The sequence below is a fragment of the Lasiodiplodia theobromae genome (genome assembly GCF_012971845.1).
Source record: "Lasiodiplodia theobromae strain AM2As chromosome Unknown scaffold_19, whole genome shotgun sequence".
NCBI classification, from domain to species: domain Eukaryota; kingdom Fungi; phylum Ascomycota; class Dothideomycetes; order Botryosphaeriales; family Botryosphaeriaceae; genus Lasiodiplodia; species Lasiodiplodia theobromae.
In genome coordinates, this window is record NW_023336398.1 from 547,655 (window position 1) to 564,218 (window position 16,564).

The 16,564-nt window shown below is 55.7% G+C and overlaps 4 protein-coding genes across 4 annotated transcripts; 3 read left to right on the forward strand and 1 right to left on the reverse strand.

Annotated features, from left to right (window-relative positions):
* Positions 1-1,969: 1,969 nt before the first annotated feature.
* LTHEOB_6660 (Nucleolar 27S pre-rRNA processing Urb2/Npa2) lies at positions 1,970-6,853 on the reverse strand (the record flags this gene model as incomplete). The annotated part of the gene is made up of 6 exons (XM_035515941.1): positions 1,970-2,683; positions 2,735-2,874; positions 2,923-3,096; positions 3,150-3,338; positions 3,391-6,772; positions 6,836-6,853. 6 exons carry the CDS (start codon positions 6,851-6,853, stop codon positions 1,970-1,972), a joined length of 4,617 nt encoding a protein of 1,538 aa, XP_035372695.1.
* A 226-nt stretch (positions 6,854-7,079) lies between these two features.
* LTHEOB_6661 (uncharacterized protein) lies at positions 7,080-7,628 on the forward strand (the record flags this gene model as incomplete). The annotated part of the gene is made up of 3 exons (XM_035515942.1): positions 7,080-7,166; positions 7,365-7,517; positions 7,572-7,628. 3 exons carry the CDS (start codon positions 7,080-7,082, stop codon positions 7,626-7,628), a joined length of 297 nt encoding a protein of 98 aa, XP_035372696.1.
* Positions 7,629-9,258: 1,630 nt separating this feature from the next.
* Positions 9,259-11,745, forward strand: LTHEOB_6662 (Transketolase; the record flags this gene model as incomplete). The annotated part of the gene is made up of 5 exons (XM_035515943.1): positions 9,259-9,312; positions 9,436-9,578; positions 9,779-9,863; positions 9,918-10,212; positions 10,265-11,745. The coding sequence occupies 5 exons, from the start codon at positions 9,259-9,261 to the stop codon at positions 11,743-11,745; spliced, it is 2,058 nt and encodes a 685-aa protein (XP_035372697.1).
* A 1,074-nt stretch (positions 11,746-12,819) lies between these two features.
* Positions 12,820-14,213, forward strand: LTHEOB_6663 (Alkaline phytoceramidase; the record flags this gene model as incomplete). Its single annotated transcript, XM_035515944.1, has 6 exons — positions 12,820-12,893; positions 12,955-12,967; positions 13,028-13,088; positions 13,154-13,300; positions 13,553-13,840; positions 13,942-14,213. 6 exons carry the CDS (start codon positions 12,820-12,822, stop codon positions 14,211-14,213), a joined length of 855 nt encoding a protein of 284 aa, XP_035372698.1.
* Between the last annotated feature and the right edge of the window lie 2,351 nt (positions 14,214-16,564).

Sequence of the window (16,564 nt, forward strand, 5' to 3'; positions counted from 1 at the left end):
CACAGGGGTTTAATATATTCGAGACCGAACTGCTCCAGCTTTGAAGATGTGATCTGCCGCCGATCGTGTGGATCGTAGAGGCACGAAAAGAATCTCTCCGGCATTCCCGTAGCAATAGAGAGCGGCCAGCTCATTCTCGTAATGACGCGGCTTAACTCGCGCACTTTGCTCCGACCTGAGATGAAATGGCACTTTATGTACCTGTTCGTTACAGGTGGTTTATACCGAGTTGACGTGCAATGGAAAGGATCAGACAACGCTCCATCGCGTACTTGATGATTTTGATCAGCCGATCATTCACTCCTCGCTGTATTGTCTTTTCCCCATGTGAGAATGCAGGGAAGTGGGAAGCAAGGAAGGCTTGTGTCTACGAAAAGCTTGGTAAAATACTTTGCTCCACTGCTGACCGGTACCGACTAGTGTATCCCAGCAGAAGAACCCATCCTTCCGTCCATGTCACTTATCAACGCGGCCTTGCTACTTCATTGTAAAACACTAGAGTGAGTCCGCAATGTAGCAGGATTTGCAGTCCTCGGAAACGCCGATGCATAGACGCAGCACCTGTGTTGAAGCATTGTCTTGCACGTCTCCAATCCTATTCATTTGGGACGTCCCACGCACTGTGCGCACCTTCTTCAGTGCACCGCCTGATCACTTCCAAATCCCGCCAACTACCGGGCTCCAGAATCAATATCCCAGGTCGGCTTCAAACTGATAGGTGAAACCTAAATATCTACACCGTTCCATGTTTCACTTTCCACCGCGGAACGCGGCAAATTGCGCACTGTCGGTAATCTCGTTTTCTTTTTGTCGGAATGATAGAGCCGATGAGAGCAGGCACATTGCAATACCGGGTCTGTGATTCGCGCTACTGTCGCAGCCGCGAAGTATATGCTTCCTTATGCACATGGAATGGTTAAGGCGAAACTAGAGGCTCTACATACAGTCCCGAGAGTGTGTTCACTCGAAGCATTCGAAGATACCAACCAGAAAAAGAAAAGAGAGAGAAAAAGGAAAACCTTTAAGTAGGCAACAAGACATGATGTCTTCCGTGTGACCCGCTTCTAACCTCTACTCTAAGCCCTGTCATCTTCTATTGGTCGAACCAGAAATCTACTGCTCTAAAGCACTACCGCTCCGATGATCATACCACCTACCTCAAATTCCTTCTCTCCCTTCGTCGAAAGAAAGGGAAAGATCAACGGTCAACAAGGAGCCCTGTCGAAGAAAGGCCAGACGCACACAAACTCTCACGCATCTACACAAGACATTGAGAGAGCAAAAAAATGATTCGCGCGAACGAAGGTCAATGCATGCGAGCGCCTCTCCGCCTTTCCCCTCTCTACCCAACAATCAACCCCGCACCCCAAAAACAGATGCAATGTAAGTTGCGCTATGCCCTCGACCCAAAGACTCTATCAACCCGTCCCAACAGAGAAACGTATAAATACTGTAAAGAAAGAAATGTTGTGGGTATAGCGCACACGCACATAACGCACACACTCTAAATGCCAAAAAAATCTCCATATGCCATTTGCCCGTTGCCCATTGCCATTTGCCATGTCAAACAGACGGAATGTGCGCAGCGCACGCGCATATAAACAGCATCATCCCAACTCTATGACGACCTTTACCCAACGCTATGCAGAAAGGGTGTGTTCTCAACCTTGGAAGCGGGAAGTAGCAAGAAGAAAGAATCCAAGGGATGGAAAAGAGAGAATACAATGAAGAGGAGAATCGACGATGCAAGGGCAAGAAAATCCCCCACCGTAAACCACTGATAGAATGAACATGAAGAAGAAAAAAGCGATTGGCCCCCCGCAATTGTGCGGTTATAAAGGAAAAAAAAAAAGGAACCAAATTTCAGAGAAGAAGGTATTTGCATCGTCGAAAAAATCCCTCCCATCCATTGACGTTCACTCGTAAACGGCTGTACTCTATTCATAGTTTCCCATCTCTTTACTCCTCATCACCTCCCCTCCCACCGACCAAACTTCTTCCAATCCGCATACACGCCCCGCCAGATGGCGCGCTCGCCCGCGCCCAAGCCTGCGTTCATCGCGCGCAGCGCTTCGATGCCGACCACGTCGGCGCACGCGTAAAGCGCGGGCATCAGCGCCGCGCGCGTGTCCGGGTCGATGCGGCCCTGCAGCGTGCAGGTGCAGAAGGACGCGATGAGGGCCGGCACGTACTGGCCCGCGTATTCGCGCGCCTTCTTCGTCTCGTCGACGAGCTCGGCCGTCGTGGCCGACGATGACAGCGTCGACGCGGGCCGCTTGCGCGTGTGGAAGCCCTTGACCGCCGACACGGTCGGGTTGCAGAGCGTCGTGACGAGGCGCGCGAAGGCGGATGCTTGCGACGGTGACAGCGGGCCGGGAGCGGCGGCGAGCCAGGGCGGCGGAGTCGGGGGGATCGGTGCCGAGGCGCCTTCGTTGTTGTGGCTGCGGCGACTTTGCTCGGGTGTAAAGAGACAGCGGAGAAGGTTTTGGAGGAGAGGCATGAGGACGTGGAAGCGACCACCGAGACGGGTGCGATGGAGGGACAGGATGAGGTGCGTCGTGCCGCAAAGCCGGGCGTAGATGGCATCGGCTTGTTCAGAAGGAAGTTCAGGGCTGGAGGAAGATGCGAGGCGTGCGAGCGAGTCAATGATCCGTTCGATGGCCCATTGCGAGACAAGCCAATGCTATGAATCTCGTGAGTAGGATTCTGATTTGAAATGAGCGCCTCTGCTTACCTTTTCACGCAAAATAGTGTCAACGCAATTGAGAGCAGCGTGGAAATCACGAATCGCCTCAACGTTGTCGAGATAGCTACTGAGCTGCCCCAAGAAGCCATTGAGGCCTTGCGTGGAGTTGTCCTCTTTGTTTGGAATATCTGTGAATGTAAGCTAAACACCCTTGGCAGGTGGGCAAAGTATCTTACCTGGTAAGGACGATATCAGGATGTTCATAAGGACCAAAGCGGGCTGCCAATTTTGTTCGTCATCCGGGTTGAATTTCAATTGGGAGAGCAACGACGTTCTCTTGTCAAGGCCAAGGGAGCCCAATGCCTTCCTTGTTGCTTCGAGCAGGCTGTAACGGTCACCAGCGGAAAGATCTAATGAAACATCAGTGATATGTCAGGGAACTGGTAATCGTTGTAATACTGACCGCAGCGCCAAAGATCATAGATCATAGCACTAACGCACTCAGCCTCGTCTGGACTTGCAACATTTGAGACGGCGGTTGTCAACGACACCCACATCGAGGCCTCTGGTTGTTGAAACGTGTTTGCTTCAGCCGTGCTGAGTCGCTTCCGAACACATTTGAGAAGTTTCGCCTCGATACTGCAGATATAGCCTACGAGGTGTTAGCACCGATGGTCCGCTTATGGAAAAAGAGTTACACCTACCGTCACGCGTCATTCCCCGGATCGGAAGATCCGAGGTCGCAGCCAAGACAGCCCTGAGAAAGGCGGTGTCCTCCTCTGATACACTGCCCAGCGCTCCGGGTAATAGCGTCTCCAGATCACCATCCAGGGTTCTGAGGTATCTCTTCATGGTCTTGTACGTTTCCTCGTCGTCCCACAGTAAATCTGATGCCTTAAGGGTCACAAGTCCAGACTTGAAGCAGTTCAACTCTGCAATGTGGTCCTTGAAGACAGTAGCCTCCCTTGCGAAACGCCTCATCATTTTCCTGTAGCCTTCAAGGAACTGCTGACCTCTTGGTTGATCTTTCACCGTGATAGCGTCCTTCAGAGTCAGGCGGACAAGCTCATCCAGCACTTTCAGGATGTCCATTTCGATGAGATGGTTGTCCTGCATAGAGCGAGCAATCGTCCACAGCAAGTCAGGTTCAGTAGCCAGTTCTGACTTTGCGTTGGGTACCTCCATGATTTTGGCCGCAAGACTCAAGTGTCGGAAGAAGGCCTCAGAATTTGCTCGCCTCTTCCCGGTAACAGTGCACATCTCAGTGACCCGATCGAGGACTTGCTCGCGGTGTTTTCGGCCGATTGCTGCAACAGGCACGCGGAGGTATTGAATTTCCGCGAATGCGCGTAATTGTTCGCCGAGCTCCCTTGATTTCCCCAACTTGGCATCTGAGTCCAGAGCCTCATAAAGAACTGAGAAAAGGAGATCCCTGAGCTCGCTGGAATGCATCGTCAAGACAAGATCCGACATGGCCTCGAAGACCAAAGTGTACGATAGTCCGCGAGGCGCTTCGTATTGACCAGAAAATTCCCCGAATGCGTGCCAGAAGAGCAGGCGAAGAAGGCTTTTGAGAGACTCGAGGGGAGGGAGAGTTAACAGACTGGGAAACTGAGTGAGCACGGCCGCAGCGTTCAAGGTGAACACCTCTAGGCGTGCGGTAGCGACGTTCAGGGGGTCAGCCGTACGGCGGCGTTTGGCTCCATCCGCAATACGGTCCTTGATCTCCTCGTTTGAGCGGAACAGAGCGACTGCGGATTGATTGAACAGGTTTTTGGCCGGTTCCTTGAGGTCGAGGGCGCCCATGAAATCGCTGCAGAGCGTGGCAACAAGATTGAATGCCTCCTCGCCTCGTGCACCCACACCCATGGCCTCCGTCTTCTCTGAAGCTCGAATGGCGTCTATCACATTGTGCTCCTTCGCTTGCGAAAGGACTGTAACAGTGAACTCCCTTGCTTCCTGTGGTTTCTGGTGGGGTCTGAGGAGGATGTGAATACGAGAAATGGCCCTTAGTGCTCTGGCAACAGTGACCGGCTCTTTTGAAACGCCGGTAAAAATGAGAAGACTCTTTTGTAGCGACTGCAACACGGGGGCAACTGATGCAATTGTGTCGTCCGATTGCAAGCCGCCGACAAGAGCATCCACGATGACGAGACTCGCAGAAGCCTCGGAAAACTCGTCATTTTCGGCAGATCTTTCGCAGGTAGAAATGCGGCGCCAGTGCTCGTTTAATAAGTCGAAGATTTGCTTTGCAGTGAGAGTTGACTCGAGAACATCTCTCACTGCCGAGGTGATTTCCTTCTCGACCCAAATGGATCTTTCCATGAGCGCACCGGATTTGCTCAGCTGTTGGAGCTGAGACACCCATTTTGAAACAAAACCAATAAGGTCTCTCGCTTGTGCGTAAGACTTCATGAGGGGAACAACAACAGAGCCCTTGAGAAAATCGGAGGTTCTCATGCCTGGCGTGACTCCTGATTTGTCGCTGTGTGCATCTGGAACATAGCTGAGCGACGAACCGACGCCGCCCGTGGAGGCGGCGGTGATGGCGTTGAAGATGGCGTCAGACAGACGCACGTCATCAGCCGCAGCCGTCTGCGGTGTATCCAGGAAGATCGTTCCGTCATAAGCAATCACCCGCGAAACGAGTTGCTGGTCAAAATATCTGGCGCTTCCACCCGGAGCAAGAATTCCCGAGTAAGATCGAACGATTTTCTCGAGCACCTCCGCTTCCAGCGCCACTTTCCTCCGAGAGAGAATCTCAAGCATCTGGTCGAGAATCGCGCGACGATCCTCGTCAATCTCGGGTGGCGAGCGGCTGTCGACAGGAGCTCCGATACACTCGCACAGCGCCACGAAAACGTGCTGCAGCCACGGAGCCTCATCCAGTCTTTTCTTGGGCGTGGAGCGCTGGGAGCAGCGAACCGCAATGTCCAGCAGGGAGCCGACTGTCTCAAACAGCTTATGCCTATCCGAATCCAATGGGGTCAGGCCTCGCCCCTCCGGGGTCCCAGCCAACGCCGTTCGTAACGGCTGGAGGAGGCGTGAAATATCAAGCGACTCGGGGGGCGCTTGACCTGGCTTACTCACTTGCCGACCCTCAGCTTCGGCAAAGAAGGAGGCTCTGGCGGGGATGAAGACATGTCTTGCTAGCAGAGTCTCCAGAGATCGGCTAATCCGACTCTCGATGTCGCGACCAGTCTCGACAGCGTTCGGCTCCACCGAAGTATCAACCTCGAGCGCTATGTCCGACAGCAGAACGATGGCGGGGACCAAGCACTCCTGCGAGAATCGCTCGGTGGCGCCGCTGGCATCACTGCCCAGGTCGGCGACGCAGGCGTTCCAGATCTGCAGGACATGGGGCAAAAGCGAATCGACAGAAACCCTTCCATCAAAGGCAGCCCTCAAAATAAGGTAATGCACAGATTCGAGCCATAACCGGAGCAGGTGGGCGGCTTGCGCGGTGTTTGTGCGTAGGACCGACTTCAGCAGCTCGGCCACCGATTTCTCGTAAGTAGCCGCCTCGTCAAAACACGCGGCCGCAATTTCAATGGTGGCCCCGGCGACGGCCTCGAACAATACGAGGCGCTCCTGATCTTCGTGATCGGACCCGTCCGGCTCTTCCACGGGAGTGCCGTCGCGCTTCCGCTTGCGCGTGGCCTTGCAATCTTTCCGCCTCTTCACAGCCGCCTCCTCTTGTAGCCTATGGTCGCGGTGCGGGGCGACAAAGTTTTCCTGCAGCGTCTTCTCCAGGATGGACAGGAACCCGTGCGAGTTGAGCAACTTGGCGGAGATGGCCTGGGGCAGGCCCAGCAACACCTGGCGCAGCAGCTGCCAGGCGACCCAGCTGCTGCGCGCGCTGAGGCCCTCCGGATCATCCGCCTTGAGCTTGCTCAGCAGCCAGCGCAGCACCCATTCGGTGCGCGGGCTGCCCTTGTAGAACAGCAGCGGGTCCTGAGCATCGTCCCGATGCCTCGCGCCGTCGGGCTGGCCGATTATCGAGGTGGCGTGGTCGAGTTTTTCGTCGAAGGTGGAGAAGTCTTTGTCCAGAGCAAGCAGGCGGCGCAGGGACGGGAGTTCCATGGGCTGCGGCGGCGGCATCAGCGGCTGGGGGCTCGGGCTGGGGGCTTGTGCGGTCGTTCAGCGTACCTGGGCGATGGGAGCCATGTCCTACAGCGCCCTGGGGCAGGAGAGTTGCGGTGCGATGGTGGTGCACGCCGTTTCGAACAGATCAAGCGGCCGTGCGCGGGCCGCGCCCATGCCAAGACTGACGAAACGACGTGCTGGCGAGACAACCACCACCACCACCCCGACCACCACGTCACAGCAGCCTCCATCTCGACCCTGCCAAGCCAAGCGCGCCAATTGGCAACTCCCTCGCGAAAACTCCGCAATGGCTGAAGAAAACACCGCCCCCGCGCCGCAGGCCCCGGTCGCGCGCCCCAGCCGCCCCATGAGCGAGGCCCTGCTTAACGACAAGGTGCGTTTCTCAAACCCAAAGGATCCGCCGGCGGTCCATCTATCCCATTTGCGTCCTCGAGCATGCGCGTGAGCTGGCGACTGCTGCTGCTGCTGCTGCTGCTGCCCGTCTGCGCCTATGAGTTGTCCGCCGCGCCGGCGCGCTATCTACTCTGTACCGCTCCTGGAAGCTCCTAGCTAACCGCCTGCGTCTGCCCAGTGGGACCGCTGCCTGTCCTCCATGCTCATCCGCTCTGGTCTCGGCCTCTCCTTCGGCATCGTCTTCTCCGTCCTGCTCTTCAAGCGCCGCGCGTGGCCCGCCTTCGTTGGTCTGGGTTTTGGTGCCGGCCGCGCCTGGGAGGAGTGCGACAACGTAAGCCTATCAACCTTGTCCCGAGAGCTCGATGCTGATAAACCACGAATGCAGTCTTTCAAGAACGCCGCTGCTCCCTCGAGAGACGGCCTGCGCGTCTACAGGCAATAAGCGCTGGCGCAACCGCGCACACACGGCCTTGCACTGGGAGGTTTCTTACGCGGCGGGAGGTATAATCGGTTCTACGGGTTTCGAGAGCAAAAGAAGAACTGTACAGTATTGTCGGGTTAGAGCGAATCAAAGGCATTTTCTGTACACCCGGCTCGGGACACGGCAAATTCGGCGGCCTTGGATCAGCGCAGGGATACTGATGATAGCGGACATCGATGCGACTCCAGCAGACTTCAGGGACATCTCTGTACTCGCAAAGGCCGCCTTGTTTATTGGCATTGGGTCGGAGGGCGTGCGAGAGGTTCTGTCGTGAGGGAGCTTCTGCATTTACAAGTGCAGAAGTTGCCGAAGATCCGACGGAGCAAAGGAATGGTTGCACCTTTCTTGTGTATGCAGCTACGAACATTGACTGTTACCGTGGTGATTTGGAGTTCTGAGAATGGCTAGCGGCATCGCATCCTTCGGAACAACATTCAAGTTATGGGCGTCAATCATTCAGCCGGGCGTGGGCAGTACCGTGATGTCAAGAGCTTTGGCTGGACTGGTCACCTCATTGATGAGCAACTGCGCCGCAGGTGAAAATGATGGCGCTTCCCTAACAGGACAAACCGCCAGCAGTTCCCGGTTCGCGGTGTTTAGCCTATTTCTTGCCGACAGGCTCTCAGGGTCTTGCCGGCATGAGTGGCTTTTTTTTTTCTTTCCTCGCGAAGAGCCGCGTTACCGTCACGTTGAGGCACGCAGGGTCTTGCCAAACAATGCATTCCCGGGGACGAACAGCCCACGGGAAATAGAGCTGCGCCAAGGAATGGGATGAGGCGGGCTTGCCGGTCAAAGCAGCCGGACAATTAACTCAACCAGATCCTAAATTCCGAAAGCTTCGAAATTAGGAAACCTTCCCCATCCAATTCGTCGAGGCTGCGCTGTCGGCCTTTGAGTTTCGGGCGGCGATAGCGGGGTTATGGAATTGTATTTCCAGGATGGCAGGGCAGCCGAGGGAGGAAGTCACGATGCTTGGGAGAAGGGTGGTTCAGCCTTACAAATGAAGACGGCCGCGACCGAGGGCGTTTGCGCAAGAGGGCGGCCTGAGCAGGGCTGGCCCGCTGCACGAGTGCTCCGGTGGGCAGTTCACTGGTCGGTTGCTGGGCGGGGTGGGCTGCTGGAGCTCAAACAGCCGTCAAGTTCGGCCGCCGTTCGGATGGCCAGCACGGGTCGGGTAGCCCGATGACGGAGCAGAGACCCCCGATGAGTGAACAACAATGATGCCTGCGACATTGACCGGCCGGCTGGGCTGGCGCGCGACCGGACTATCAGGGCGGTGGAACGCAGCGGCACGGCGTGCATCGATGGCGGCGGACTGCACGGCGGGCGGAAAAGGACGCGCCGGATAAATTGACTGATTCGTGAGGGCGACGGGGTTGTCAGCGAGGCGGGCGCGCTTTGTCACGGTCGCGCAGCAGTGCATGGTGCAGGCCAGCTCGTCGCCCCTCCGCCGCCGCCGTGGCCCCACCAGGTTGCATCACCCAAGCCCGCCGCTTCCTGGACTGTTTTTCTTCCGTCACTCCCTCAAACTCTCCCATTCCCCCTCCAACTTCCTTCTCCCTCACCCACCTCCTGCATCAATCTGCCCAACATGCCTTACGGAGAGATTGATCAGCTCGCCATCAACACCATCCGGACGCTGGCCGTAAGTTCCGTCTTATCGCTACCCCGCCATAGCTCCTCAACACTCTCTCGCCGCCAACGCCGCCCACCGCAGCCCGCCGCGCCCCAGCTGCACCTCCAATGCTGACCTCTCGCCTCTCTCCAGGTCGATGCCACCGCGAAGGCCAACTCCGGCCACCCCGGTGCGCCCATGGGCATGGCCCCGGTCTCGCACGTCCTGTTCAACAAGTTCATGAAGTTCAACCCCAAGAACCCCAACTGGGTGAACCGCGACAGATTCGTGCTCTCGTACGTGCCCCCACGCTCCCATCCCCCAATGCCGCAACCGTGATACTGCGGGCTGCCTTGTGTGGGCCCGCCGATAGCTGAGATTGCGCGCCCCATCTCCGCGGGCTTGCTCCGGAGCCTCTGACGCAATGGCCTCGAGCTATCCTCATGTGGCCCGCTTTGGCTTTTTCTTGAGCTTGAGTGCTGACGATCGCCCACAGCAACGGCCACGGCTGCATGCTCCAGTATGCTCTGCTCCACCTCTTCGGCTACGCCGTCAGCCTCGACGACCTCAAGGCGTTCCGTGTATGTACCTCTGCACGTGCTCGATCCAGTGCAGTGAACTAATTGCCCGCACAGCAACTTGACAGCATCACTCCTGGCCACCCTGAGGCTCACGACACCCCCGGTATTGAGGTGACCACTGGTCCTCTTGGCCAGGGTTTCTCTAACGCCGTCGGTCTCGCCATTGCCCAGGCTCACACCGCGGCTGTTTTCAACAAGCCCGGTTACAACCTGGTCGACAACTACACCTACACCTTCTTCGGTGATGGCTGCGCCATGGAGGGTGTTGCCAGCGAGGCTGCCTCCACCGCTGGTCACTTGAGGCTCGGCAACCTCATTGCCATCTATGATGACAACCACATTTCCATTGGTAAGTGAAGGTTTTCTGAGCGCGAAATCACATTGCTGACTGAATTCGACAGACGGTGACACCAAGTGTGCTTTCACCGAGGACGTCACCAAGAGGTTCGAGTCCTACGGCTGGCACGTCGTCTGGGTCAAGGACGGTGACCACGACCTCGAGGGCATTGAGGCTGCCATCAAGGAGGCCCAGTCCGTCAAGGACAAGCCCTCCATGATCAGGCTCACCACCACCATTGGCTTCGGTTCCAAGCTCCAGGGCACCGGCGGTGTCCACGGCAACCCCCTCAAGGCCGACGACATCCAGCACGTCAAGAAGCTCTTCGGCTTCGACCCTGAGAAGACTTTCGTCGTTCCCCAGGAGGTCTACGACCTGTACGGCAAGAAGGCTGCCGAGGGCGCTGCTCTCGAGGCCGAGTGGAACCAGCTCTTCGAGAAGTACGGCTCGGAGCACAAGGAGCTGCACGCCGACCTTGCCCGCCGTCTGGCCGGCAAGCTGCCCGAGGGCTGGGAGAAGAAGCTCCCCACCTACAAGCCTACCGACCCGGCCATTGCTTCCCGCAAGCTGTCCGAGTCCGTCCTGGAGGCCATCCACGACGCCGTCCCCGAGCTCCTGTCCGGCTCTGCTGACCTGACTGGCTCCAACAACACCCGCTGGAAGAACGCCGTTGACTTCCAGCCCCCGGAGCTCGGCATTGGCGAGTGGTCCGGCCGCTACCTCCGCTACGGTGTGCGTGAGCACGCCATGGCTGCCATTATGAACGGTATCGCTGCCTACGGTACCCTCATCCCCGCTGGTGGTACCTTCCTTAACTTCGTCTCGTACGCTGCCGGTGCCGTCCGTCTCTCGTCGCTTTCGCACCAGCGCGTCATCTACGTCGCCACCCACGACTCGATCGGTCTTGGTGAGGACGGCCCGACCCACCAGCCTATCGAGACTCTTGCCCACTTCCGTGCCCTGCCCAACATGATGGTCTGGCGCCCGGCTGACGGCAACGAGACTTCTGCCGCCTACTACATGGCCCTCACCAGCAAGGACACCCCCTCGATCCTTGCTCTCACCCGCCAGAACCTTCCCCAGCTCGAGGGCTCGACCATCGAGAAGGCCATCAAGGGTGGTTACGTCGCGTACGAGGACAAGGATGCTGCCATCACCCTCGTCTCGACCGGTTCCGAGGTCGGCATCTGCTTGGAGGCCGTCAAGGAGCTTGCCGAGAAGCACAACATCAAGGCCCGTGTTGTCTCGATGCCTTGCGTTGAGGTCTTCGACGCCCAGTCCAAGGACTACCGCCTCAGCGTCATCCCCGACGGCATCCCCGCGCTGTCGGTCGAGGTCATGTCGACTCTCGGCTGGGAGAAGTACTCTCACGAGCAGTTCGGTCTCAACCGCTTCGGTGCCTCGGGCCCGTACAAGGAGGTGTACAAGAAGTTCGAGTTCACTCCTGAGGGCATCTCCAAGCGTGCCATTGCCACGATTGACTTCTACAAGGATGTCAAGCCCCTCCGCTCTCCCCTCAACCGTGCTTTCACCCAGCTCATCTAAGCGACTCTATTCGTGCCGTTGTAAAAAGATGAGAAAGATGGAGAGAAGGATACCTCTGGTGTACTAGAAAATTGGGAGAATGGTAAAACCGTTGCCATGTTAATCGCATGTGCAACGGTCGCGCGCCGCTGGCGTGTGGATGGATCCTCTTGGTCACGAGTAAATGCATATAGATTGCAATAACGACTTCTGAATGACAAAAAAGTCCGCTTCTTCGTCAAATGCGAATTGTTTTCACGTGACTCTCTCGCTGGTTTGATCTAAACCGCTTCCGCTGCAGAAGCCGGCGATCTACAACAGGCCTCTGCATGTCTCGACCCATTTCCAGCATGCCAACGTCATGATCTTCTGCACATCTTATGCGACGGACAATCAGGTAGATGGTGATATTCTGCGTGAAGTTTCACGTGTTGAGTCGCTTGCTGGTCCTGACTCGCGGCGGGGACAGTCGCCACCCGTTCGCTTATGCACTCCTTGAAGTTGCATTACCGAGGATGCTCATCCTATCACACAGCGGCTTTTGCCCGCAAATGAGATCCGGTCGGTTCGGGATGCAGGTACTCCGCTAGCTATGTATTCATGTTGAGATATCTTCTTACAACAAATGTTCCTCTGTCGATATCAATCTTGAACCGTGGGTTCAACATTACTTTTGCAAGCTATTCTACACAGCTACGATTGACAGAATAATAAGAAAGTAGAAAAGGTAAGAAAAATTTTCCGGACGAAGCTCTGGGAAAAATGAGGATGTGACCGTCTCTTTTTCTCCTGCCTCTATGCTTTTGTTAAACCCGTTCAAACCATGACGTCAGCTGCGGCTCGGCTCCGGGCCGGCAGCCACCCGTGAGTGTCCTGGAAAGGTAAGGATGCCGCGAATTATCGCGTCTCACGCATGCAGGCAGCCGCCAAAAATATCGTATAATTATGCCGCACCTCTTTCAATCCTAAGGTTTCCTCGTTGTCTCTGTCTTCCACAGTGGATGTTAATCGGACACGGCGGAGCTCCTGGTTGTTTGCAAGCTACTCCGGTCACTGATCTTGGGTGATATCTAGCCCCCGCTTTGTGTAACAAGAATGGGGTCCCTCAGCATTCCATACCCAGACAAAGGGTACGAGCCGGCGTGGTTCACGCCCACGGCGCGATCAAAGTATGTGTGGATTTGGCTCGTGTATAGAGAATGGTCTTGGCTAACAGTGACTTTGCTGAAGCTTCTGCGAGGAGGTACACTCTTGTTCTTTGTTTACAATCCGGCAATCCCGGAACACATGCTGACCAATCCAGGATTATCTCATGACGCCGTACATTGCCGAAATCGTCAACACCACTACCAACATCTCTTATGGTTAGGACAAGCTTCCCTACTCAATGTCTTACCTTTGTACATAAGCCCCTAATGCAACTTTACAGTGATCTACGCATATTACGGCGTCCGCCGTCTCTTCCGCAGCAACAATCCTCACGCCGCTCTCCTCAGTCTTCCATACCTCGGCCTCGCTGCTGTAGGCATCTTGTCCGCATGGTTCCACGCGACACTGACCTATGTGGGTCAGATGGGTACGTACTTCCCCAATCAATGTTGTCTCAAAGCGTCCCGGGGAAGAACATAGAAAGAAGGGACATTTCCTCATGAAAAGAAGAAGCATAAGGAACCTTTACTCTGTACTCATCATTCATCTCTTTCTCCCTCCCCTCCTTTCTCTCTCTCTTTCTTCCGCTTCAACCACCCGCACGCCTCCATCACTGACTACAACTTAACCTAAACAAACGTGCGATTACCATGCTAATAAAAAGGCACCAAATGAACAGCTGATGACGTCTCCATGATCCTCGCCACATCGCTGGTCCTGCACCGCGCCTTCTCGCACGGCCGCTCCGCCCAGTGGACGCGCAACACGGGCGTCGGGCTCACGGTCGGCTTCGTCGTCTTCGCCGCCTACCACGCCTGGACGGACGAGCTGCTCGTGCACTTCCTGCTGTTCCTCACCATGACGTCGGCGGTGGGGTTGAAGACGCGGGCGTTGATCAGGGGCTTGGAGCAGGCGAAGCATGAGGATGAGGTGCGGAGGTTGAAGCAGTTGGCTTGGCTGGGATTCGGTGAGTTTGAATCCAATTTTCCTATGACTTGGGGTTCGCCCTCGGGTACTGTTCGAGTGTTGTTTGAGGAGCGAGAAAGAGTTGACGGAAAGTTGTTGCAGTTTGCTCGGCCGTCGGGTACGCGCTGTGGAATGTCGATCAACACCTCTGTGGTCACCTGACCGCTGTGAAGAGGGCGGTGGGCTTGCCTGGAGGGGTCTTCCTCGAGTTGCATGGATGGTGGCACATCCTGACGGCAATTGGCGCGTATGTGTTCATGGCGTTGGTCGAGGTTTTGACGACCGAGGAGGCGGGTGAGAAGGGCGAGAAGGCGCGTTTCGCGTGGCCGGTGGATACGTATCTGAGGAACGGGGAGGAGAAGAAGCGGAACTGAGCGCCGAGGCTTCAATGGGTAGTGTCTGTACAGTGTCTCAGTTCTGCGGGAGCGCGTGTGGAATTGGCTTGTGTAGGGGGAAATGGCGGGCGATTGATCGTTTCCACAACTCTTGTTGACCAGTCCCATGGCGGCTATCGGTGCGTCTGAGCTCAAGAAGTAGACCGCCTCCTGGCATCCAAAGCGCCTCAGCAAAACAGACTCAAGCACAGGACTCGAAATCTTGCGACGTACAATGTAGAGGAGCGAAGTATTCGACATCATGATCATAGTCTGCTGTGAGTTCAATTCCTATCATATTAGCTTATCAGTCGAATGCAGAGGCTCAGAAAAAATACATACGATCGATATGTATCGTTTTCATAGCGGAGACGCTGCTGACCGAACAAGCAGCGCCGCACCATCTTCGGCAGCCAGACAGCACGACTGTCCCTGTCCGTCTGATCGCAAGATTTCCTTACAGATCATTTTCAGTTGTGGAATGCAATTGAACTCGCATTACGGAGGAATTACCCTACGTCATGGCGTGAGGCTCCTACGCAGATACGCAAATCCCCGGCGGCACGCACATGGCCTTCCGCGTTCCCCGATGCTGCAGCTGTCAGCAGAGCGGCGCGGCTCGCTTCTGGCCCCCCTCAGAACCCAGCCTCCAGCGACAAGCTTGTTAAGAGCGTGAACGCTTGCTGCGGAAAGGGACCAGGGCCGTGTTGACTCCTTTCTACGGAACTGCGAAAGCTGACCCAGATTCAGCCTGGATCATGCCCGTTGCGTCTAATCTGGCGCCTTGGTGCCCAACGACCCCATCCCGCAACCTGCATATAAAGCGAGCCTTACGCACGACCCGACAGTTCTCATCCGCAAGCCTTACTGTAGTGGTAGCCTTACTTTCGCGTTACACAAACACGTCGGGAAATGCGGAAGAAAAAGTGAGGCTGCGAATCAACCCCAGGCGGGATCATGGACCCATGCTCGGATCCCTTGGACCTTCGTTTCGGTCGCCAGCAGCAAGCGGCTGTGCCAACACAAGAAACAGAAGAAAGCACTTAAGTATGGGCTTTCTTTGAGATTTAAATCAACGGTGTGTTCGCCGGGCCTGCTCCATCAGTCACTGCTGGAAAAACGAGATCGTTCAAATCCTATGCCTTTGGTTCACCAATAGGAAAGCATCTTCCATACTTGGAGATGGACGGGACGTCATCCAATGTAAGATCCCTTGATAAAAATAAACCATCTATGTTCTGACTGCCTATAGAAAGTCAGTGCGGTTCTGCTGCGGTATTGCTTTAGCTCGGCTTTCATAACGCTGATATTTCAGTTTCCTGACCAGTCAGTACCCCGGCAATCGGCACGGCTTTTTGCCTGCCCGTTTTACAAACATGAGGAAACCGCAAAATCCGGGAGCCCTAAAGACTGTTCCTATACCGGTGGTGGCTTCAAAAACATGGCCGAGGTCACGTAAGTTGTCCAAGATAGCGTAGTGATCTTTAGACCCGCTAACGTCTCATGCTCAGCCGGCACCTGAAGCAACAGCATAAGCGGAAACTCCAGAGATGCAAGACATGCAAGCGTTTTGTATTGACCAGTGGAGACCACCACGCGCATCAAAATGACCCTATTGGATGCCAACGGAGAGCGCTCCCGAAAGGTCCCGGACAACAAACCCTCTGGTTCGACCTATACGCGCTGCTATTCCCCAAATCCCAGCTACCCCCGAGCCCATGTAGGAAATTTGGATTTAGACATTGTAAACCAAGCTGATTGGTTTCAGATTATCCTCGTCAATCCGACAGTCGGGAGTGTCAGCCCAAGTTTCCAGGATGTATTGCTACCAATTCGCCACCAAAAGGAGGTCAGGCCGTCAGAGACCCTCTGAAAACCATTGAGGTGTTTCTGTCCCAGCAGTCTCCGTGTTCTCGGACGCAATGCCTGCTCGCAATCCAGGATTGGGCGAAAGAGCAATTATCCCAGGAGAAGGACCAGCCTTTATCCCCACGTGACCGCGGAAATGTAGCCGGACAGTCTCAGGAGACCCTTTCCTGGGAGAACGCAGGACAAGAGGCTGGGGCAGTGAGCCTGCAGTTCCAGTATGGACCGGAGCCCCAAATCTGCGTCCATCTACAGAAACCTGGATCAGAAGATTCTACTACGGATCATGTATCCCACTATGCTGGAGCCAGCCAAGGATCTTCCAATGCCTTGTGGAACGAACCACCCCTGGATCAACTTTGCAGCCCATTGCAGTGGAACCCGCAGGATCTTCCCACCCACTTTCAAGGTGATCCTGATCACCACTTCGCTGATGGAGATTCGAGGAGTGGCTGGGGCAACGATTCTGTCCTAGAGCTTTTCTC